At 40.7% G+C, this 24,497-nt stretch overlaps 1 protein-coding gene across 9 annotated transcripts; it reads right to left on the reverse strand.

The window, feature by feature from the left end:
- Positions 1 to 193: 193 nt before the first annotated feature.
- Positions 194 to 23,668, reverse strand: usp15 (ubiquitin specific peptidase 15). 9 transcript variants are annotated; one of them, XM_008401118.3, is made up of 22 exons: positions 23,214 to 23,448; positions 22,485 to 22,612; positions 20,526 to 20,656; positions 18,376 to 18,502; positions 16,903 to 17,048; positions 15,827 to 15,933; positions 15,342 to 15,431; positions 12,088 to 12,238; positions 11,838 to 12,011; positions 11,536 to 11,694; positions 10,425 to 10,649; positions 10,260 to 10,343; positions 9,012 to 9,106; positions 8,699 to 8,887; positions 8,496 to 8,614; positions 7,549 to 7,830; positions 7,400 to 7,470; positions 6,565 to 6,680; positions 5,325 to 5,474; positions 5,048 to 5,151; positions 3,923 to 4,011; positions 194 to 3,070 (listed from the first exon to the last, which is right to left on the reverse strand). In XM_008401118.3, the coding sequence occupies exons 1-22, from the start codon at positions 23,300 to 23,302 to the stop codon at positions 2,732 to 2,734; spliced, it is 3,165 nt and encodes a 1,054-aa protein (XP_008399340.2). In that variant the 5' UTR covers positions 23,303 to 23,448; the 3' UTR covers positions 194 to 2,731. The 9 variants fall into 9 exon arrangements, with proteins under 9 accessions (XP_008399340.2, XP_008399342.2, XP_008399343.2 ...); XM_008401120.3 differs by having other exon boundaries at positions 15,827 to 15,888; positions 23,214 to 23,445; XM_008401121.3 differs by lacking the exon at positions 15,342 to 15,431 and having other exon boundaries at positions 23,214 to 23,447.
- Positions 23,669 to 24,497: the final 829 nt, after the last annotated feature.

Here is a 24,497-nt window from a genome sequence, read left to right on the forward strand (position 1 = left end):
ACAAAATGCCCAAATCTCACAAATATATTATTTAAGTCTTCATTTGTAATTTGGATCCTGTGTGGAATAACCTTGTGAGAATCCAATTCTTGTCTTTAACTTGGAAGATGAAATGTACAGATAAATCATTAAAAGCCCAAAACGAATGCAAGCATATTTAAGCGTAAATATACATTTATGCAAGACACACGGGAAGCTTTACACAACTTTATTGTAGATTGTGTATAAATACACATGCACAATTCAAATGTAAACCCAAGTGAACTCAAGTGCAGCCAAACCTGGAAACCTCCATACATCATGCAAGAACATCTGAAATATTTTATACAAAACAAAAAAAAAAAAAGTCCCAAAAACAACAGGAAAAAAAAAAAGAAAATCCTTTGCTTTAAAAAAATATTCCCTCCCTGGACAAGACTTCGCAAACTAGTGTATAACTGAATGCCCCGACTCCTCCGGGTCTTGCCAAGGTTTTAAATATATTGTCTGTTCATTATTAAATGCTTACATATAAATAAATAAACTTTATCAAATGTGCACTCACAGAGTGAACTCTTCTGTACAATATCATATAAGCCTATTGAAGCGATCGCGTCTCACTCAGTCCGGATGGGGTGAGTCGTCCTAAAGGGGGAAAAAAAAATAAAAAAATAAAAATAATAATCGAGGTGGCCCGTTGAGGCTGAAGCACGAAGATGCTCGTAAAGGCGTGGTCTTCTATTCTGAGGCAAGAACAGGTGTGTGGATGTCGTCGGCAAAAAAGCACTCATGTCGCGAAAAACGGCTTCAAAACGACTCGCATGGATGGATGATTAACCTGCCACGATACAATTCCACTGCATCATGGTCCTACAAGCCGAAAGGTGCGTTAGGCCGACTCACCCCACTGTTTTCAGTTGATTACCCCCCGTTTCCCTGCTTCAAATCAAAGCAGCACACACACACACACACACATATACACACACATACAGGCGGAAATGTTTTCCCAGAAATTCAGACAGCCAGGGAGAACTTGTTAACAGAAAGCATAAGAGAGGGCCGGAAAAAAAACGCGGGGGAAAATTCGTAAACCGAAAGGCATCATTCACATACGTGTGGTCTTTGTTCATTCAGTTCACGGTACATTCTGGCCCTCTTGTGGGTTAAAAAGACGAGACTTCGAGGCGATGCGGACATGAGACGGCAGCAAGCGAGAATGGAACGGACATTCGTCACGCGACGTTTTTGACGTGAGAAGTGGAGTAGGGGGGTCGTCGTGCGAACAAGGCGACTGGTTTCACATTTCGAAGTTAAGGCCGAGGTGATTTCAACGACGGACGACGCATCGGATGTCTGCGAGAGAAAATGGATGAACGCAGGAATTGGACGATTATTCAGCACCGATTCTTTAGATGTCTGTAGCAAAAGAAAATAAATTTTACCTTTTTTTTTGGTCAGTAAACACATCATGTGAAGCTATTCTTTACTAGTGTTAGTTAGGAGTTTAAAAAGAGGGAGCAAATGGATGCGTGACAAAGAGCAAGATAACAGGATCAAAGTTCGTTAGTTTGACCTTTTTGAGCTTCCATCCTCCATGTAACGGATCATGCTATATATGGAAATGTTACACATCCACAATCTATAGGGAGTACACAGGGAGCGCTAGCTGTGCTAACTGCTAATATAAAAATGCTAAAGACGATAAAATGTTAACCGTGCAATCATTTCGTTCCCATTTTAAGCGCCTGCTCTCACACACGTTGTGACGTCATCTCTGCTCAATAATTAGTGTTTGCTCGTGACAGGATGGAAGGAAAGAAATATTCTGAATCTTAAAGATTTGATATCAGCCAGAATCACGATGAAGCACGCTAGAGCTTTAGAAAATATATCTGGAAATCGGCCGAAAAATTGTGATCGGCGCGTCTCTGGTTTTTAGTCCCGGCACATCTTGAAGATGAAGACACGAGAATACAGGAAAGGACTAAAGCTTCAGATAGATACATTGACGAGAAGATTGGCAGTGGAGAACTTTCTTCCTAGCACATATCTACTGCAGAAGAATGCACAGTATTGGCTAACACAGGCTGCGTCATCTCTTAACACATTTTTGGAGTTAAAAAGCAGCCAATCACGATGAGGAATACAACTACGGGTCGACGTAAAGCCTGGGTTATAGACCACAAAGGCGGCTCGCTGGAAGCAGCTGCTGCAGTTTGTCTGGCGTTATCAGGAAATGGGAGAGGTTGTGTTTGTGCAAGTTCAAAAACGTTTCAGCGCATCGTGACAACTCAACGCAATTCAGTGTTTTAAAAATATTTACAAAATTGAAATAATACTAATACGATATGCAAAACAATTCACTGCTCAAATGATAAATAAAAAAAAAAAAAGCGGAAATTCAGAGCGCAGCGCCTGCTGGAGGCGCCGTCATCGGTCTCACTTTGTTCTGTTCACACAGCAGATGTTTAATGAGTTAACGTGGCGACACACTCGCTCAAAAACACACACACACACACACACACGCGCGCACACACACAGTGATTCACCCACAGGAGGGTCCTGATTTCTTAGAGTTGCGTACCAAGGCAGCTCCTCTCCCCGCCCCCCCCGCCGAACAGTCGTCGTCCTGGCAGCGGCTCAGTCCGCGCCGTCGGGCAGGAGCGACGGCGCCCGCTGCCACGCCATGCGTCCATATGGCTTTTTCTTGGACAGATCCCTTTCTCTCTGCTTGTTCCTGTAGGCATTTACCTCAGTTGGTTTTCATGGTAATGTCTCGATTGAATACCTGTTCCTCCTCTTCTTCTTCTTCCTCCTCCTCTTCCTCTTCTTCTTCCTCCTGGTTTATGTCTTTTTTACTGCTCTTGTTCTGGACTGGCTCGTCCTCCTCGTCGCTTTGCGCAGCGGCGCAGGCACCCTGAGAAGACGAGACAGTCCTTCTTTCTACCAGCTCTTCCGCTCCGTTCTCCTCATCATCCTCACCTTCCTCTTCCTCCTCCTCCTCCTCTTCCTCCTCGCGGTCGAGAGCAAAGTAGCCGGTGCCTTTGACAGTGTCCTGGCGCTGGTAGAACAACACATAGCCAGCTTTGGACTACACAAACACAGAATGGGAAAGTTTACAAGAATGCCTAATATGTAAAAAAAAAAAAAAAAAAAGAAAAAGACAAGAAATTTTTTTTGATTTTTCCTAGAAAATAAATTTCTATAATCTACCTCTTAGGTTAGCAACATTTTTTGCACAAAAACCCCCGTTTGTTGTTTTACAGTCAAAAATAGCCAACATTATATTCTACCGTGAAAAAGTTCCTGCCTGTATGCAGAGGTTTTCTCCAATACCAAAGTGACACCTAGTGGCAGAAATGAGGTAAGACATGAAACACAAATTGGCTGCTTCCCTGATGATCTCCTTTCCACCTAGTTGAGGTGGATGACGACGTGTTACCATTTTCTTTCCATTTTCATATATTTTGATCAGTGCTCAATGAGACGTCCACAGTAAAATTAAAGCATTTCTCAAGCATTTCTAGGCAAGTTGTGAAACTTTTCCTTTAAAAATAAAATCCCCAATTTCAGTAATCTTTCATTTTAACTACACATATCAATAAGTCACTGTGTCTTTAAGAATAATACATGTTATTCAATAATTGAAACAATTCAAATAACTCGTGTTCAGGTTAATGACCTTCCTGCTTAAATAACATGATTAAACACAATATAGTAAGAAAGTTGGGGAAAAAAATCTCTAAAATAAGTTTTCTGGCATTTAGCAAATAGAAATAGTTCAAATCAGATAGGCGATTCAAGCTAAGCTAAAATAATAGACGTTTGGTCTTCAAGGAAAAAAAGGTGGACGTTTTTTATTAGGCGTACGAAAATATCTGGTTTCAACTGTAAATTGTGTCCACATTTTTATGTGAAATAAACTGAGACTAAGGACACTCACCACTATTTGGTCTTCACTGGCAGGAGACACACTACTGTCATCAAAGTTGTACCACTTCCCATCTTCTTTGTTCTTAGCATACGCCGTGTCTGGGAAGAAAAGCTAATCTTAAATTACAGCAGATACTAAAACATTTACCTGGTTTGATTTATTATATTTTCCAGATTACACAAAAACACAGTTAGGAGCGATTTCCTAATTTTTCTGGGCTGTGGAAAAACTCAACTTGTTGAAATCTACAATACGACGAAATCTGGACTGGATAGTCCACAAATAAATGCAGAAACCTTGAAATGAGGTTTTATACTGTGATATCTTTATCTCACTAAATGAAATAATAATAAATAAAAAAAACAGATCAGGTCAATAAATTGAACAAAGACTCAAGTTGTGAGATGCACCAAATGGAAAAAAAAAAGGTCATTTAAATATTAAATGTTTTTTTATTTTTCCAGATTTTCTTTCTTTTTCTTTTTATGCTTTCAGATAATGAAGTGAGACCTCCAACTTTCATTTTTCTACACTCAGAGTTTGGATCTTATTAAATGCACTAAGATTTTTCCCCAATCCACTTTTACTTTTTTTCACTAGATTTTTTTTTATTCCATTTTGATATGTTTACTTTAAGAAGTAAACATATTCTAAACACTTTCAAGTGGAGAACATTTCAAGAGTTTTTAATAAAACAATCCATGTATAGGGATTAAATTAAACAGAAATTATAGAGTTGATAAACCAATATTTTCATCATGTTTAATCTGGCAGTAATCAGATTTTTTATTTGTATTTTTTATAATTTATGTCTAGGAAATGTCTAAATTGGCACAAACATCTCCCCACACAATCCAAGTGGTCATCAAAAATGATTATAAGACAATGTTTAGTGTTGCATTAAAAAATGCAACAATATTAAGTAAAACAAAAACTACTAGTCTATTTGCAAATAAAGAGAGCTCTTAGTCTTTTTCTAGATTACAAAAAAGGAAATAATTCACTTTAAGCAGGTTTAAAAGTGAGCTATGTTATATAATAAACTAGAAATCTGTAAACTTCAAATGGAAAAAAAAAAAGAAAAAAGAATTATATGTAAAGGAATTCAAACAGGAAACTGGGTAAAAGTCTTACAATGGCCGCCTCCCATCCCGCCGTAGTGGTTGGACACGGCGATGAGGTCATAGCGACAGGGCCCGGCGTTGGGGTTGATCAGGAACTCTGACATGTCCAGATCTCTGAAAATACAAAAAAAGCAAACAAACCGTTTCAACCGGTGACTGACTTCTGGAGCTTCTGGAGGTGTCATTTATGATCAAAAACAAAAAGAAACATCATCTAGAAATAGTATCATATTAAACAGGTGCAGCACTGGGTGTGTGTGTGTGTGTGTGTGCGTGCGTGTGTGTACCTGAGTGGGAAGTCGACCAGCGAGTCCAGCTTGTCCCTCATGTAGCGGCTGTAAGAGAAGCGCTTCAGATGGACAACAAGGACGGGCGGCAGAGACCACAAGTCCAGCTTCTTGGTGGCCTGCTGATGCTGCTTACAGTTTGGACAATACCTGCAACATCGGGACACAGGTCACCAAGCGGTTTCTGGACTATTACGGAAAAACAAAAGTGCAAAAAAATGGGTCAATTTAAAGATGAATGATAATTTGTTGCTGGCTTGTTTTTTCATTCAGAGATTGGTATTCATGGGGGCGTTTTTTTTTTCAGTATGCAAATTATCAGGCATAACATTATGATCACCTACAAGGGATTTTCTCTCTTCATCATGGCACTTGTAATGTGTTGGGCAGAGCTGGATTCAGAAGGATATTGGCCCTTGGGCTAGAACCAGTTATGGTGGCCCTATCCAAAAATAAATAAATAAGCATTTTACTTATGCAAACTATAGTGCTTTAAAAGTTAGGTCTTCACATCAGCAGGTTTAAAGCGTGATGTGGCTCCGTGTTGGTCCCAAAAAGATGTATTATATGTAGGGGTGCAACTAAATTATGTTAGTAATCAATTAATTAATTATTCTGACAATTAAGAGGATAAAAATTGGCACATTCTACAGACAACACATAAGCCTAAATACATTAAAACACACAAACAAAAAAATGTAATTTTTTTTAAATAAGAAAAACATTTAATTTCCTAAAATGCAATAAGATAGCTTTCCTTTAGTAAATCTGAACTGGATCAGGCAAAAACAGTGCCACTTGAGGAGCTCTGGGTAGAACCGAACATTGACTTATAAAATGATTTTCAATCCTCTGCTTATAGAAATGTGCTTTTGAGACTCCAAAAATATCATCTACCAGCATGAAGTCACTTTGGTTTTCAGTCGTTTTTCACCCATTTGTCATAGTGGGTGAGAACACAATCAGAACCACAACACTAAATCTTCAGTAAATAATATGCAGCTGAAAATCATACTTTTACATTTCCACTAATCATCAAAAATACCTGAAATAAAACAGAAGCTCAATGGTTACGTTGATGAATACAATGTGGTTTGTTTACTTGTACGAAATTAGGTAGAAACTAATAAACAGAAAATGAGATGTTCATGTTTGCTCCTGAATCTCTGCCAAAGCCAACTGCAAACAACGTAAAACTGAAGTTTTTCCAAGTGATCAGTTTCACGGTTTCGCTTCTCACCAGGGATCCTCTGCTCCCAGTTTCTCTTTCGTAGTGAAAAGCTCGATGCAGTCCTTCAACTTGAAGAAGGCTTTCTTCTGAGGCTTGTACTCCATGCTCTCGTGCTTGTCATAGTCCTGCACAGATCCAAGATTACAATCAAAAGCAGTCAGGTTTACATAAAGATTTAGCACTAGGGAAACATTCGCACCACATTCCCCTTCCACTGAAACCTGTTAATACATCTAAAGAGACGATATGAAGATGCATCAAGCGTTAAATCAGCCAGTAATGCTGGAGTCAGCCTGAACAGCAACAGAAAGCTGAAGACAGCTTGCGTGTTCGCTACGCGCCGCTGGAGAAACCGATTCTGATTACATAAGACACTTTGCGCACTGGGCTTTAAATTTAATTTGCCTGCACCGTAGGTGGCTGATGGAGTAGCGAGATGTGACGACAAGTCAGCACACAGCACAGTTAGAAAAGCTGGTTTGCATGTTTCTTTAAGGTCTTCAAAGTACAAACTGTCTTCACGCTGCAAAAACACACAATTCTACAAAGTTTTTTTTTTTATCTACTTTGTATTACAAGTATCTTAGCACACTTCAAACAAAATCCTTTGCAGCATGGGAGCTTGTTTAAGTCGATAACTCATTAATATTGATAAGGGCTGTAACGGTTAATTGTTAATCGTGATAATCAAGGAATTATTTACTTAAAACAAGCTCCTATATCTTGCTGAAACGTTACTTGTAAGTTAGTTTTGCCTTATTTCAAGTGTGCTTCAATATTTGCATGAGAAACTCGACAAAAATACTTTTACATTTTCATTGAGCTTAAAAAAAAAAAGCCTTACCTCAACAACAGTCTCGTCAAAATACTTTTTCTTAATATCTGGTTCCCAGTCCAAAGACAGGTACGAGCGGTCTGAAAATAGATGAAGATGTAAAAAAAAACAGATGTCATCAAGAAAGTCTCTCAAATAAACTTTGGGCCGTTTCCTACCACTCAGTCTGAGATGCCCCTCGTCAAAGCGGATCAGCTTGGTGTCCTCCTTGATGAGCGAGAAGTCCGTTTTGCCCATGTTGTTGAACTGGAATGTGAAAAGCCTCTTTCTGTTGAGGCCGGCCGTTTGCTGGCCCTTAGTGGAGAGCTGCGGCGCGACCACGCCGTTCTCCAGCTCGTTGTCGCCTCCCACAGAATCCTCCGATTGGCTGTTCTCATTCTCAGACGGCAGCTCCTGATCCTGGCTCGACTCGTCGTCCTGCTCGTCTGTCTCCATCTCGCCTGGAAAGGGGGATAACGCTTTGGATCAGTTTGGACCGACACAAAACTGAAGTTATTATCTTTGGACCACAAAGGTTCAGGTATTACAGTTAGAAACTGGTGATTAGACCCAAAATCTAGGTGTCGTGATGGACTTAGACCTGAACCTTCAGAGTTACATACAGATGGTTACAAAGTCGGCCTTCTATGACTTGAATAACAAATCCAGGAAGGTCACCCCACTTCTTAAGTCTTTATCCTGGCTGCCTGTAGCTCAGGGAATAGACTTTAAAATATTTCTGTTAGTTTACAAGTCATTGCACAGCGTAGCAGCTGTCGTCGCATCAACCTTCCAGACCTCTCAGGTTTCTGGTTCTGCTTTGCAGCCCCAGAACCAAACAAGGAGAAGCAGCATTCAGCTTCTATGCATCTCAAATCTGGAATCCCAGAAAACTGCGAGACGGCTGAAGCACCGAGTTCCCTTAAATCAACGCTAAAAACCTGCCTTTGATTAGCAGTAAGTAGACCATTGACCAACATATTTGATGTGCACTTGCTTGATGATGGGATTCGATAAAACGTCATATTTATTGCTCGTTTCATAACTGATGGCTGTGTGATGTTTTCATGATGGAAAGCACGTTGAACTGCCTCCTTGCTGAAATGCGTAATACAGATAAACTCACTTGGCGAGCCCTCCTCCAGCAGGCCATTAGTGGCATTTCCGTTGATGGTGTGTTGCGTGGGCGGTTGCGTCTCTTCGCTGTCCTCCTCGTCTTCCTCTACAGGAGACCGTACGAACCGGCTGCAAGCAGAGAAGCGGATGGGATTGCAATCATTTGGGCCCCATCTTGATTATCGCGTGCGGTCGTTCATCTGAAAAACCTACCAGAGACGAGAGAGGAGCATGTTGTAGAGTTTGTCTTCGCTTAGTGTTCTCGGGACGGCAATGAGGAAGGGCAGACCGAACAGTGGCGTGCTGGTGTGGTTGTAGCCCGACTGCTTGTATTTTTCCCTCAAGTGCACGGGGATCACTACGTGATCGGCGTCTTCTACTCTGTTCACCGCAACCTCGAAGCTACGGGGAGGAGAGAAGGTCTTCAAATTACACACAGACGATGTTTTAAAGCTGTATTATAAAAAATTTTTATAAAAATGATGAAAGGTTGGCAACATAAATAGTTTGTTAACTCGACACTAACACGTAAATATCGTCCCGCTCCATGATGCTGCTGAGGTTTTCGTTAGTGGCAAAGATCCGGTGGAAGCGGTGGTTGTAGATGTCAGTAACAATCATCTGAGGGACAAAAACACAAAAATAGCAACATGATCGAGAGCATATAGACATTTAAAACTCCTGTTTTTATTTTGTTAAAATTATATTTGAAGCCAACACTCCCGAAACTTTAACACTCGAACTCGTCTTGAAATTAGCATGTTGTGTGACTGTCGCTGCACCGAGTCGATACAAGTGATTACTGCCACTATTACGTTCATTAAATATCCATATTCAGATAAGTGACGTCAGCAAAATGTAAAGTGGTGAAAACAACTGAGGCTATTCTGTCAATTTTATTTAAAATTTTTAGCTAGAAGTAACCCAGAAATTAAAATTTGTACAAATCTGTTTTGCATCTTTAAATGGAAAATGTGTTGGCGGGTTGAGCAACAGAGTTGAACAAATGGTTTTACTTTTTACTCCTCATTCTTTCTTGCCATTTACAAGAAAAAAGATTAGAGCTGGAACGATTTATCGTATTAATCATGATGAATTGATTATTGAAATAATTGTCAACTAATTTAGGAATTGAGTAAAATTGAGTACTGGAGCAAACAAGACTCAAAAAAAGACAACTTGCTGACGAAACAACACACCCAGAGCAGCAACTAAGTCTAAACTGTACAAAGAATATATACATTCAACCCATAACTCCTCTAGTGGCCTAGTTTCTGCTTCACTATGTTCAAATACTTAAAAAAAAAAAATCTCTAATTAAGCACCCTTTTCTATTCAGTTAATTAAAAAAATAATCAACCAATAGCTCTATGCTGCATTGATGGTAAGTCAAGCAGAAAAGGCTGAGCTTTTCACATGTTGGGCGTATTTTTTAGCTGCAGATGCATCAAGTGTTCAGGAAAGGAATGCTGTTATTGCATATTCATCAAATGTTTACTTTCTTTTGCAAATCAACAAATCATTTCAGTATTTCTAATACCACATAAAAAAAAGACAAAAATATCTGCATAACGTGCCCAATTTTATTTTTTTTAAACAAAAAATTTTTATTTCGATTGGACTTTTATCAATTAATTGGTTAAAAAAGTCTGATGTTTGTGACGCTTCCCAAATGGGACTGGTTACCGATTATTGATTGATTTATTAATGAGGGTAAAGATGACATTTACCACGTTTTAAATGCTCAAAAAACAGCCGACAACGACGTCCATACCTTCTCAGCAGGCACGCCAGACAAGCTGGAGAGGGAGGTACAGAGGTCAGAGATGTAGCCCACCTTTGGCACGGTCAGCTTGTACTGAAAAGCAAGGGGCACGGGGTCAGAGCTCCGCATCGCTGCGTGGCGTCATGACGCGGCGTTCAGCGTGTGTTCTGCTACCTGCGTAGGTTTAGCAACTGGGTCCAGTCTGACGAGGTACACCTCCAGAGTCCGCTCTTTCTTCATGGGAAGCGGCAGGGTCAAGTAGCAAAAGGGGTCAAAGGTCACGGAGACCTTGGCGCACACGGGACAAACCAGAGTCGACTTGAAGAGACCGTGGAAGATGTCCACGATGATGGAGTCGTTCCTCTTGATGTGGTTCTCCCACGCTTCCTCGGCCACCACCTGGAATTTTAAGCCGGAATATGAGGATATTCCTCTAAAAATCTGAATTAGGGATACAAGATTTATCGATTCGTCTTTTAATCTGAAGGCGGTTGAACTTATCGGTCGACCAATGATTAATTGGTAAGCAGTTATTATTACAAAAACCTGCGTTAAATAATAGAAAGAAAAAAAATCACTCAATTTTAATATTTTGTCAGCCTACCAAATAAACAGAAAATTGTGGTTTTCTTGAGTTATTATACTTAAGACCTATTAATGAAATATTACAAAACAGAAACCTATTGGGTTGCTGAATAGAAAAATAAAAGACAAGAACTGCTTTATTCCCCATTAACAGAGACATTTTCATATGGTTTCCATGGTAGCTCTTGAAGGAATGTTAAAACTTCGCTCCATGAAGTTCGTTAACTCACAACATTCAAAATCAGACGTACTAATTGGCATGCTTTTTTTTCCTCTCCATTATGTTACAATTTTTCTCAGTTATGCCCTCCACTTTTCTGACATTATTTTTGCCTTCATAGCACATCAGTAATTTTTGAGTGAGACGATGAACGCAGCTCCGTCATTCTGCACAGTTTATATTTCAAAACAGGAACCACACAAAGTGATTCTGCATCCCACACCGGACTCTTTTTGGAGCGTTTTCTCTTTCCTGTTTTGGTATGGCTCTGCCGTCTTTAATTCTGTATCAACCGCTTTAAGTGTGACCAGCGGCGCCCTCTGCTGGATGGTGGCCAAACTATGAGGTTAAAACAAGGTCTGAGCAGACGTTGGTAGTTAATCGATTGAAACTCATAAACCGCTAATCAACAATTCATCGAAGGTCAATTAATTGTCTGCATCAAAGATTTGGGAAGATGCAGCGTTTGTGAAATCCGACCTTGTCCGGCCGTCCGTTGGCGTCCTTCAGCTGGATGTAGGGTTTCTTCCGGATGCGGTTCAGGTCCTCGTGAAGGCCGTCCAGGAGGAAGGCCAGGAGCTCATGGGAGTCCTGCTGCTGGTAGCCTGAGAACTGCGGGGCAAAGCGCCCCACTTGGGTCTGAAAAAGAAACAAAGAGTAACTTCTAGACTAAAATCATTTTGCTCTTTGCCCTGGGTTTGGTCAGTTTTCACTTGCTAATACGAATGTTGTATGAACACCAGAGACGCTACGAGAGCCAGTGATCTCAAGGCGGCTCTTACCTTGAAGGGTCTCGGGGTGACGTAACTGTATTTGCCCGACCACAGATGCTTGATGAGCTCAGCGTAGGTTTTGGCGATCTCCCCCTTCATGCCCAGGGGGTTGTCTTCGTTCAGCTCGTCTCGGTACTTGTCTTTCAGGAAGTACTCCGTCAGAGGGGTGATATTGCTTAAACACTGCGGGAAGGAAGGAGCAGGAAATGAGAAACTCCGGACAAAGACGTGGCTGTGAGAGGCGACCAATGGCCGATACCTGTACTGCAGAGTTCATGAAGCAGGTGTTTCCCAGGTTGGAGAGCCCACAGAGGCCCGAGCGCTCACTCTGCCGGCTCTGTTCCGAGTAGTCATAGTTGTTGCTGTAGGTTGGGTACGAGGAGGGCAGACTGTAGCTGGAGTTCTTAACACTGCAGAGTAAAAACATGCAAATATGCATCACACGACGTTCAGGAGGCGTTTAAAAACTGCTGTTCCACTTAGCAACTTTCCTGATCGTTTAAACCCCTTGAACATTTTTTGCATTTTTTCCCATGTTAAAAGCCACAAAATTCTACGTACTGCTTCAGGATTCTGACCCTTTTACTCTCAATACAATAAAATCTAATAGTGCTACCAAGAAGGTAGTGGCAGTACCATGCTGTGGGGATACTTTTGAGAGAAAGGTGGGTAATTCCAGAAGAAAGCCTTGAAATTGTTTATCAAAGCAATATTCATGTGGCAGAACGGCCTAGTCAAAGCATATCTGCTTGAATACCTTTGTGAGAGGCTGGTATAAGCACATCCGGAAACACATGGATAGTCACAACGAAAGGAGGTTTTACTGGATATATGCCACACTTTTCAGATTTTCCTCTCTTTTTCTAATAAAAGTAACGGCTTGCAACGTTTTTCTATCACATTTTATGCCAATTAATTACATTGAACTTTATGGGGTTTTTTTTGTAAAGCACCACAAATACAAATATATTCATTTTTTTAGTTCACTAAGAAAAAAGAAAGTTTTACTTTTAGTACTGCAGTGTTTGCCATTTTTATGAGGACGTCCTGTCCTACTGGCTTCCTTGAAAGTACGCAACAACAAAAAAACAAAAAAAATAAAAAGTAAAACTTTCAAGTAGAGCCTTTAAACCGCAGCGATCAGCAGACCTCTGGGAGGTGGGCAGCACAACGCGAGACGTCTCCGGCTCCCACTGACCGAACGACGCTGTCGTGATGGTGGTGGATGTTGGGGCTTCGCAGGTTAGAACGCGGTGGTCCACCCTCCGGCTGTCCAACTCCACCGCCTCAGACCTCAGGCACCACCAGCAACACAGGAGCATGACATCTCAGCCCCTCCCAGCCCGTGCCGGCCCACATGTCAGCACGGAGACAAATCGGCTCGAGTCCAAAAGAGAAATAAACAAAAACGTCGCGAGTCGAGCTTTTTATAACCACATGAAGGTAAAGTCCTGCTACTTCCTTCTGCTGTCGACTCCAAATGTTGATGTTATTCCCGTGAACTGATGGAGTCTTCCGTTTTCTGTGCGCATGCCCTTGTCTTGTTGTCCTCTGTACCCTCGGATCTTCCTGGCTCTGTCCTGTCCACCGCTCCTCCCTTCTGCTGCTCTACGGGTCCCCGCAGATATTTATAGCAGCAACAGCAGCAAGGATGCTCAGGACTGCTACCGAAGCACGGGGGTGTACGGGAGAGAGGAAGAGGGAGGGAGGGATCGAGGGGCTGACAGAAGAGAAACGAGATGAGCAAGGAGGGAAGCAGCTGATTCACTGCATTCAGCTGAGGCTGCAGTCTCACTCTCGTCTGCTATGTTGCTCCCTGAAAAAAATCTGATGGTGGTTTTTCAATTCAGTTCCCCCACTCTGTTCAACCCTTCTTTCAAATCCCCTCTGTTTCTGTCATGTTTGTGTGACGAGTTAAAGAGAGAGAGAGAAAAAAAAAAAGGCCGCTAAACGAATCCCCAAACTGCCCGATCAGTATGCGGGAGCAAACTCTGGTGAGGAGAGGACCGAACGGATGGAAATGCGCGCTGAAGGTCGGCGAGTCTCTGCAGAAGGTGCGGTAAAGACACGGAAAGGAGGAGGTTGGGAGGGGGTGGAGGTGGCGTTGGGGGGAGAAACTTCCTGCCGGGACTTGAGCAGGACCGCGCGGACGACCGCAAAGTCAGGGAGACGGATAGCGCGCAGCACGGGAGCGCTTGATATGAAAAATAGAGGCCGCATGCATAATTAAGAGGAAACCACAGCGCTGACTGGAGTGAATCAGGGATAGGAGAGCTGCTGAGAGCAAAGATCCGATTTCTCCAAGTCATCCCGTTTGTGTCTTTAACGGCGAGCAGAAAAAAAAAAAAAAAGTGCCACTTCGAATGCACACAATGCAGAGCTGAAACAGGACGATTTATGGCCACCGTCTAAGTAAAGACCATAACAAAAACCTTCTCTGTTCACTATTGATCTCTTCTGAGGGTTTTTATGAGTTTCTATCTGCCAAGCAGAAGAACAGATACAAACGCGCCCTGAAATGTGCAGTACATCTAACATGAGTCAGGTCAAAGGTCAAGAAGCTTCTTGCAAACAGCTCATTTAGCCTCTGGTTGCTGATTTGCAACTAATCTGCAAAGCAGGTCACAAGTTTACATACGCCCATGGTGGCCAGAAATACATTTTAATATTTTAAAGTTTATAACAAAGCACTTGAAATTCTCTTTATTTCCAACGTGGAATGAAAAACAAAACATGCATCTTAAATGAATCAAAGTGTTTGTGGCAAAACTTTTCTGGTATCGGCATAACTCTACAAAAGGCTGGTAGAGTTATGCCTGTCACAAAAACAGATTTTGCTAGGCGAAAAATTCCTCCAGTAATAACTGCACTAAGTGATGGTATATTAATAATGGCATAATAATGCAGGTTGGCCTTCTCAAAGGAAAATAAACAGTAGTTTTGTAAGGAACGCTTCACACTGAAACTAAATCTGCTTTAAATATCCAAAATAAAACAGAAATAAAATCCACACATAACCCGAAACAATAAATAAAAATCAATCATGAAGTCTCTATAAACTAAATTGCAGTTCAAAAAAATATTAGATGAAGCTCGTGTGGTTAAATGATTAAATTCTTAAAGAGACAGTAACTTAGATTGAGTTTTGTTTCAGGCTCAAGCTACGCCAAACACCAATGTGTGTTTGTGATCATCGTCTCACTGGAGCCTCCAACTGTGTCCAAATTCTCAATCAAAAAGTTGTACATCAGAAGATTTAGCTTAGATATTCGGGTATAGTCTCCCTTATTTTGCTTCCATCAACTTTACTCCAGTACCACCAGGTTTTATGATTCACAGTATTCTGAAATTCCTCATGCGACTCTGTAATGTCACGTTTAGGCATCGTTTTGTAGCGGAGATTTTACAGCAAGGTTGAATAGAGAGCCGTAGCAGATTCAACACCCAGACACCCCAAAAATCCCACCCGCCCAAAACCCCCTCCCAGCTATTCAACCCGCAACTATGCCTTACTTCCTGCTGTTGAAGCTGCTGTTATGATTGTTTGTGAGAGATGAAGGCGAGATCTTTGGCAAAGCAGAGAGATTGGAAGCGCCAGATGACCTTCAAAAAGATAAAAGAATAAGATCATGAGTTAGAGCAGAGAAAGAAGGTGTGCGCGCCTCAATCAAATTAAATTGGAATGAATTGGAAGCAGAGGGGGTATGTCAGCAACAAAAGGTCAAGCAGAGGGAGGCAGGGAAGCTTTGGAAGATGGTGCAGTGGCATTAGATGAACAGCTTAGAGCTGAAAGCTTCGTAAAACAGGAGAGAATAGCAAGGATGGTGCCAATTTATATTATGTAACCTTTTTTTTTTTTTTGTCCTTCGAACCGGCTGCAAACGGGCCGTTCAATAACACTTAATCTGCTGTTATCTGCACATCGCAGTGCAGGTACCTGCAACCTGTTTAGGTGGAATATTCACTTAAAAAAATAATAAATTGTATTCTTTACTCACTTGGACGCCATGGAGCCTCGGGGCCAAGTGCCATCCTCGTTCTTCTGCTCTATTACGAGCACCTGTGGGAGACGATCCACAGAAGAAGAAGAGAAAAGGTTCTCCATCTGTTGGATTGAAGGTACTAAATGTTTAACTATCTGCTGTTAAGCTGAGGATGTCTATCTGTTGTAAGCAAATAAATATATATGGTGCCATTTTTTTAGCCTTCTTCCTGTTGCCGGGCAGAATTTATTATTTCAAGCAGAAATCAAAAACGTAAAAATGCACACAGTGCTTGGTTGGTTTTCAAAGCTTTTATTTCTTAATCATGTAATAATTTGAAAAACTGCTTTTTGTATTCCAGACCAATCTGCTGATGTTAAACTAAGTTTATCTGAGATCTACAAGGTGCTCATTCAAACTATGCTTCTACCTGTAAACATTAAAATGACCTGATTCCTCTAGTAAAAGCCGCAAAACAGTAACATGATCTCAAAACATCTCTACAGCAAACTGTGGGAAGTTTCTAGCAGAAAAGCACTGATCCAATATTTATATCTGTATCAGCCAAAATATTGAAAAAAATTCTAGATCAGGTATTGGTGACAGGGCAGATCTATTCAGTATATTTCTATCCTCTCTGCTCCGAGCGATGTTGTGCTTTATTATTTCTTCTACATCATATTTAGAATCCCTATTTTGCACTTTCTGAACCATTTGAAAAAAACTTTGTTGCGCTTTATATTAAGGTAGTCAACCTTTTATTTTTGTCAGTTTCAGTACATTTATTTTACGTTTGCCGTTATGTTCATAATTGCACTGACTGAACACAATAAAGTCGCATTGTTTTTACACATCTGACCAACCTTGTGTATTTAAATGTGCTGTACTAGTGCAGAGTTACCAAATATATTTGTAATTCAGCACATTTATGTCTGTATTTAAAAGAAAAAAGATAGGCTTTCAGTCAATTCAGCACTGTTTCTCTGTATCAGATCGGTATCGACCGATACTAAACTTCACATAACGGTATCGAAAGTGAAAAAGGTGGACCAGCACGTCCCCAGTCTTTAGAACAGTAGAGAAGCTCCTACCTGTCCTTGATAGAGGCCGGCGTCTTGGATGGTGCTGTCAGGCTTGTTGAGCGGCTCGAAGGTGTTGCTCATGTACCTGTTCCACAGCCTGGTCTCCTTCTCGTCAGGGATGCTGAACAGTTTCCGCATTTCCTTCTCTATCATGTCTGCAACATCACAACAGTTTACGATGTAAAAGTATCCAATTTAAACCTTGTTAAGGTGCTTATTTGACCACTAGAATGCTGCTTATCGCCATAATTCAAAGTCTTGTTGTCTAGAAGAGCATTTTTTAAAAAGATAATTTAGTGTCCACACATGACCCCTGTAGAAAGAACTCCAAAATCCAACCACTTTAGAGCAAAACTACGTTTCTGTAATGAGAAACTAGTTGCATTTCGTAGTTTAACAAACTACCTACACATATGAAATATTATTTTTCTTTTTAATAAATAAAAAACACGAGAAACTTCCAGTATATTTGGGTCATTTTGCACCTGCTTTGTCAACTGATGATTCAAAAACATTTTCAGAAATGTGTACATATAAACAATAAATATCAAAAAGCAGATGGTTTTAAATCAGAATAGGTTAAGATCGGTTTCAGCAGAAACACTGAGGATCGCCACAGCCACTGCTTTAACAATTTAACCCTGAGCAAAGTGATTACTGGAGCTGCTGATCCTCCAGACAGGATAACTACTGGGACTGTTTCAAACTGATCAGCTCTGAAAATGTCAAAAAATAAAAATCTGACCACCATTTTCAGATGACTTTGTTTTGAAAAAGAAACAACAACAAAACTAACAACACAGATCAAAGTATATCTATCTGCTGAAATGGCCCTGTCAAAGCCCAGATTTGAATAAATTACAATTAATCATATGGAGCACAACTGAAAAAAGAAAAAAACGCTTTGGAACATAAATAGCAGCTTGCAGAAGTATTCATACCCTTTGAATCACTCATTCATTCATAGTTTGTCAAAACTGACAACAGCCAAAACATTTGCATTGTAAAACATGGTGGTGGCAGCATTATACTGAGGAAAGCTGGTCAAACGACTCCAAACGTCAGCCACAGCAACAATGCAGGGGTTCAAATCTGTGTATACATTTCAATGGCCTAGTCAAAGTCCAGACTAAAATCCAATTAGAATCTGTGGCCAGGATAGAAACGAAGCTCTCCATATAATCTGACTGAGCTTTTGAGCTTCTTTGCAAAGAGGAATCAAAGCTCAGCTGGTGGAGACGAACCCTCAACTGTTCTGCAAACCATTCAGGATGGAATACAAGTTACACTACTATGACTTCAATTTGTAAAAAAAAAAAATAAATTCCTTCCACTTCAAAATAACTGAAAATGTGCACAGAAAGCTGAGGTAAGAAGACAAAACGTCAAAAGGTTCAGTAGCTACACCTCTGCAAAGCGCTGTAAAAACACATTCAAACTGAAATTCAGTTTAAAGGTGACCCGGACGATCCTGAAGCGTACCTATTGTGTCGGCTTTACTGAAACGTCTGGTGATCACGTTGTCCATGTTGCCGTCTTCACAAAGCTTCAGCTCTGTCAGGTACACCTCCACCTTGCAGTGCTTCACAAACATACCCTGTTCCACCACCTGCAAACAAACAAAACACAAACACATGATTATATCCAGAAGACTGGAAGCTTTTTCTTCTTTTCCAGCATCTTATTTGTTCCTATATAGACCGCTGGGTTATGAACAAGGATTTCTTCACTAAAGTGAACACAGAAAAGTTTTTTTTTTTGTCTCTCAAGCAGCTCGTCTTGCACAATGAAGCAAAATCTGCTGCCCTGGTTGAAACCTATCAAGTGCTATGACAGAATCAGAGTCGAATGCTTAATTTAGATGTACCTCGCGGAAACAGCTGAGGAGTCCCAGCCTATTTATTTCACCGCTGAGCCCCCTCTCTAACACATGCATGCATAAACACACGCAGTACTAAGTTCACAAATGTCACTGGGGCCGGCAACACGCAGCTTGGGTTCTCTCCTCAAACCCAGAGGCATTTTAGTGGACCGAATCGGGGTGCAACCGCTGTACGTCTGGGAGTTTGGATCGGCCGAACTTCTGGCTGAACTCTGGCCGAAAACAACTCGTCTCGCCCTCCTTCTCTCAACCCCCCCGTCCCCTCGAAGTGGTTATGAATCTTCTTGCACTCCTCTTGAAAGCTTTCTCTCAGTGTGACCTCGGCTGGCATTCCTCCACTTCAAAAAAGAACAACAAGGACGCAGCAGCTCTACGCCGGCGTTGGCAGTCAGGACTGCGTAACGGACCGCAGAGCCAAACCTCTGACCATGGCCCTCCCGAGACTTTGTCACCCATTTATGCTGCCTTCTCCCCACAACGCAGGAACACAAACCAAACAAAATCAGAGAGAGAGAGCAAGAGAGAGAGAGAGAAAAAAAAAACCTAATGATGAACCTCCTGCATGTTGGGTCTTGTAGCCCGCTCCATGTAGCGTTTCTGTCACCCAGAACCGTTGCCTGAAAATAGAAACCCTGCGGCCACCCGATATGAGCCGTGGCATAAAAGGGAAAAGGGGGAGGGTCAATGGACGGGGGAGAGAGAATGAAAGAGAAAAATACATGAGAGAGGTGACAGCAGATAAGGCCTCATCCGGGGGAGGGGGGCAACGATGCCACGATTAGCGAGATTTATAGGGAACAACTTGGTCCTCTACATTCCCTCCTGAAGCCCTGGACATACTAATTATCACCAACATTACCGAATGCCATTCGTATGACCAAATATGCTGCACATGCTTGTTACAGCTGCCTATCTAACAGCAGAAATGAATAGAAATGACTGAATAGAAATCACTGTAGCTCATACAGCTTCAGACAGATGTAAAGATTTATGCAAAAACCATCATTTACAACCAATCTAGTGTCAGATTTTTTTTTTTTACTTCTAAAATAAAATGAGTGTACTTGTATTCTGTCTATAATGTTTACAAATACTTGATGACTCACTTTAGTGCCTCTTGTGATGTCATCAACACAAAGGCACATAAGTCGAATTAGAGTTTTTTTTTCGTCTCTTCATTGTTTTTTTGTTTTTTTTTAAATATTGCTTTAAAAATATATATATTACTAAAGAGATGATGGAAAATAAATACATTAGAGGAGTGTATGTTTAAAAACTGACTACGTTAAACTTTAAACCAAACTTTGTCTCTACAAGTTTCAAGTTGAACACTTTCAATATCATTATAGTCTAAATTTACGATTTAGATGAAAAGTGGCTCCAGAGAATTAACATAATCACTTGAGACTTTACAACCCACATTAAAGAACAAGTACATTAAATTTTTTAGCACACTCTGGTGTTTTCAGCTAGTAAATTATTTTTACACCCAGGTGTGAAGCAAAACTTCAACACCTCTAAACACCGTACCAAGTACACCGTCTTCTAGTACGATCCCATTTTGATGAAATCAACACAGAACAAAACGAATGAGGTCAGCTTACTTCCAAAAAGTTAACTGAAGGAGGAAGGACTAAAGACATTTTAACAGAATGTTAAAACAAATACTGCACTTTGTGCTAGAAATCACCTTTTTTTTCCTGAACCACACAAGCCTTCATAGCTTTCAGGCGACTGACAGAAAGTCTACCTTGCGTGCGATTGGCTCCTGGCCTTCTGTCAGCCCGTACCAGCTGACGAGCTTGTTCCAGCCCTCCGTTGGGACCAGGATGTAGTCGAGCTCGTCGATGAGGTGCTCCTTAATTGCCAGCACGTCCCCATCTAGAGAGGAACAAGCGGGCAGACAGACAGTGCATTTAGTGGGGTACCCTTACATCACAGATCCAGCGAAACAAAGCAAAGAAAAGAGGGCATGCTGGAGAGCTTTCTATGAACCCACCACTGAAAAAGCTACTCTAAAGACTCAGACAATGTTCTCTGCATTTCCAGAATGATGACACTGGCTGCAGGGTTTTATTTTAACCGTCAAAACATCAAAATAAAGTCGAGATGCAACGAGAAATCGGTTATAAGATAAGAGAAGGCGTCGCACCAAAGAGGTACCAAGTCATGCTAACGACAACCCTCTTTGGTGAGGAAGTGGTGACTAAAGGAAGAATATTCCAAGTTAGCCTTTCTCTGACTTTAAAATGAAGCAACAGGAAGCACAGAGACGAAAGAAGTTATTTAAAAAGAAAATCACTTTTGCCATAACACGCTTGGTCTGACTGTTTTGTTAAAAAAATCTAAACAGTCAGACCTTGAGAGGAAGCAAAAATTCCAACAGGTAAGAGGAATAGTGAATAGGAAATAGTACAGTTCCTCTGTTTTGTCCTTCTGAGCGTTCAGCCGCATTCTGCCATGGAACCAAACGAGAACCAAACGAGGAGAAGCAGCATTCAGCTTCTACGCACCACAAATTTGGAACAAAATTCCAGAAAACTGTAAAACAGCTGAAACACTGGGTGCCTTTAAATCTCAACTTAAAACCCACCTGTTTAGAGTTGCTTATGGATAAATTAGGGTTAGACTGCGGGTTTTGATGTCTTTGATGTTCTTGATGTGTTTTTTTTAAATCTCTTTAATGTTTTTATCTTTACTTTTTAATTTCTTTTTATTTCTCCGTTTTAATGCCTTCTTAAAATCTCTTTCCCACTCTCACTGTTTATTCAATGTCATATGCTGTTTTCATTTTAATTATGTGAAGCACTTTGAAATGCCTTGCTGCAGAAATGTGCTATACAAATAAAACTTGATTGATTGATTGATTGATCGGGGAAATGTTTTGCAGGTATTTGGGAATCTCAGGTAAGGATCTACAGTCTCTTAAATTTAAAAATAACATGATGCTAATGCAAAATGTTCACCAAATCGATTTAATAAGACAAATGGTATATTCATTAAGAATATAAATAGATCAGTTGTGCTTGTTGATATAGCCTGTTTAAGTGTTTGGAGCAATGTTCAGATTATCCAAATAGTGATAGTCGAGGTCACTCGGCTCACAGATTTGGGAAGCGTTGCTATGGGGACACACTCCTGTTTACTCTCCCCATCCTCATAGCTAATATACAATACTATAGACAGCTGAAAACACTCTCTAATCATACTGTACTTTTTAAATATCAGCAAACCTTGATTTATAGGTTACTCATCCCTCACACACAGAAAGTTGCCTCTGACACTAACACGGATTATCAATTCACAGCAAGGAGTAAAGGAAAAAATATTCTCATTGTTGTTCTTATATACCAATCAATCGGATGCAGATTAATATTGATGATTTTACTGTGATCCCTACTGGTTATCAACAGGTTGAAACAGGAATTTTTATTTTTATTTTTTAGAAATTTAGTGCTCCGTATTCAAAAAATGTGTAACTATAAACTCCCACTATTCTTAAACACATAAGTCAATGGCATGTACTTCCTATACTGATGCCGGTTTTAATTATTACGATAAGGCACATTTATTATTATGCACCTTTAAATGAAATGGAATTAGTCAAATATGGAGATGGCAGCTCAGGCCTCAAGGAAACCCCGAAATCAGGATCGACCAGAAAATATTCTTACGTTGCAGCTTTTAGAGAGCAATCGGAGTGTCTTACCTTTGAGGAGACCAGAGTTGTCCACCGGTCCTGGATAGACATTCTGATCTCCCATCTGGTACTTATCCCAGCTGTCGAATCCCACATATTTCTTCCACTGTTTGAACCAACGACTATCCACAAGATACCTGGATAGAAAGCAGAATCCACTGTTATAAGGTGACCGAAATTGCGTCTTAAGTTTCCTGTCTTTGCCATACAAAAAAAAAAAAAAAAAAAAAAGGCTCCTTAAGAGGCTTAAAAACTGTAGCAGCAGCCTTATTGACACAGGTCTGAGTTCAGGTTGCTGCAAGCCTGGCCAGCTGGCTTCGACACTTTGACAGGTGCTTGTTTTCCGACTCCGCCCTGCTAAAGTCGTCTGAGGAACCCTCTGACTGGAAAACCACTCGGAACGACGGTTGCTAACCAATTAGCTATTAGCTTTCTACTTAGCAGGAGAAAAGCAACCGGCTCTAAACTGTATGAGAACGTGTTAGCCAAAATAAGACAAACGGGTGTTTTTTTCCAGCGTTTATTATGACAACACAGGTCCGTCGTTTAATAGTTATGCTTGAGTTTAGTCGTTCTTCATTTAAGTGTACCAGCCAGGCTCCCGTTAGCTCCCTTGGATTCAACTCACTGTCAACACGGCCCGTTGGCTTTCTCATACCCTTCGAGGCGTTGTCAGCCCCAGCCGGGCCTGCAGGCGGCCACGCAGCAACACCGAATGCGATTTAACTCAAGTCTTACCAAGTGTCTCCCTTCCGTAACTGTGTTTTCAGCAGCGCCGCGATCTCTCCTCTCTGGGTATCCAGATCAGCCGCTCCGCCTTCCGCCATCTTTCCTCGGACATGACGCGTCGCATGGTAGGGAAAGCGTGGGGCGTCACTGGGGCACGTACGGGGAGACGCTCCGGCAACAGCCAATCCGTGAGCTCAGCGGACAAAAGCGAGAACACGGGATACCCAGTGGTGTAATTATTCTAGAACTCTGGTTCAAAACTGCTCCATCATTATGGCAAGCAATAGTGTCATATAAATGTAAACCCGATAATGCAATTCATTTATGTCAAAAATTACGTTAAGGTCACATGCCATTGGCGGGGGGTGCAAGCAGGAGTACAACTAACACTAAAAGCGCTGCACAAAATATTTAAGAACAGCAGCAAAAATGCTGTTTGTCATGTCCTCGATTATTTAAACCATCCAAACGTGACTTTAAAGGCATTTACAGATCAAATATTTCGACATAGTCATATTTTATAAGTTGCACTATTAAAGTTTTTTTTTTTTTTTGCAGTAACTTCATCACTTAGTGAAACTCATAATTACACTTACAACACATTAGAGTGAATATCAAACCACATTTTGATGATCATCAGTGTAAAGTCAGTTTGTTGTAGCTCATATTTGGAATGAATACAAAAGCAGCCGATAGTAATTAGTTACATTTATTCAGTTAAATTTACTTGAGTAACTTTTTTGGAAAAAGTATATTTTTAGGACTATGCTGTTCTTTGTACTTTTACTTGACAATTTTTTATTATGAAGTATCGCAACTCTTACTCGAGTAATACTTCTGGATACTCTACCCACTGCTTGTTCTTCATTCAGTCTTCACTGAATGAAGAACAAGTTGGACTTAACAAAAAATTCACCGGATACAGACACACACCCGCAGTTTTTCTTAAAGTTTCATAAATATTACATTGGAAGAAATTATTTCTTTGCCTGATTTTGTTACTTTGTAATATTTTATAATTATGTTCATTTTGGTCCTTACCAATACCAAAATTTCCACAGTCAGTAATTGAGAACCCTTTCATTTGAGTAATTTATTGGACTGCTACATTTTATTTTTTGCTTGAGAAAAAATATCTTGAAATAGTGCGACTCTTACTTGAGTACAATTTTTGGGTAGTTACACATTTTATTTGATCTCCCCCTATAGGACGTGAGGGAGAACAGCAGCCAGAAAAGCCCAGTTCCTGATAAAAATAAGAAAATCTGGTTTTAGCATGGCTGAAAATAAAAG

The sequence above is a fragment of the Poecilia reticulata genome, chromosome 23 (assembly GCF_904066995.2).
Source record: "Poecilia reticulata chromosome 23, P_reticulata-male-v2, whole genome shotgun sequence".
In the NCBI taxonomy this organism is placed as follows: Eukaryota; Metazoa; Chordata; class Actinopteri; order Cyprinodontiformes; family Poeciliidae; genus Poecilia; species Poecilia reticulata.

What these genes read in the sequence shown, in the direction of transcription:
- usp15 (XM_008401118.3), bottom strand. Translation starts at nt 23,302, where the DNA reads ATGGCGGAAGGCGGAGCGGCTGATCTGGATACCCAGAGAGGAGAGATC. An exon ending in CGAGGCTCCATGGCGTCCAA is followed by an intron (nt 15,432 to 15,826) that starts GTGAGTAAAGAA and finishes ATCTTTTTGAAG; the next exon opens with GTCATCTGGCGCTTCCAATC. An exon ending in AGCAGCTTCAACAGCAGGAA is followed by an intron (nt 12,239 to 15,341) that starts GTAAGGCATAGT and finishes TTTACTCTGCAG; the next exon opens with TGTTAAGAACTCCAGCTACA.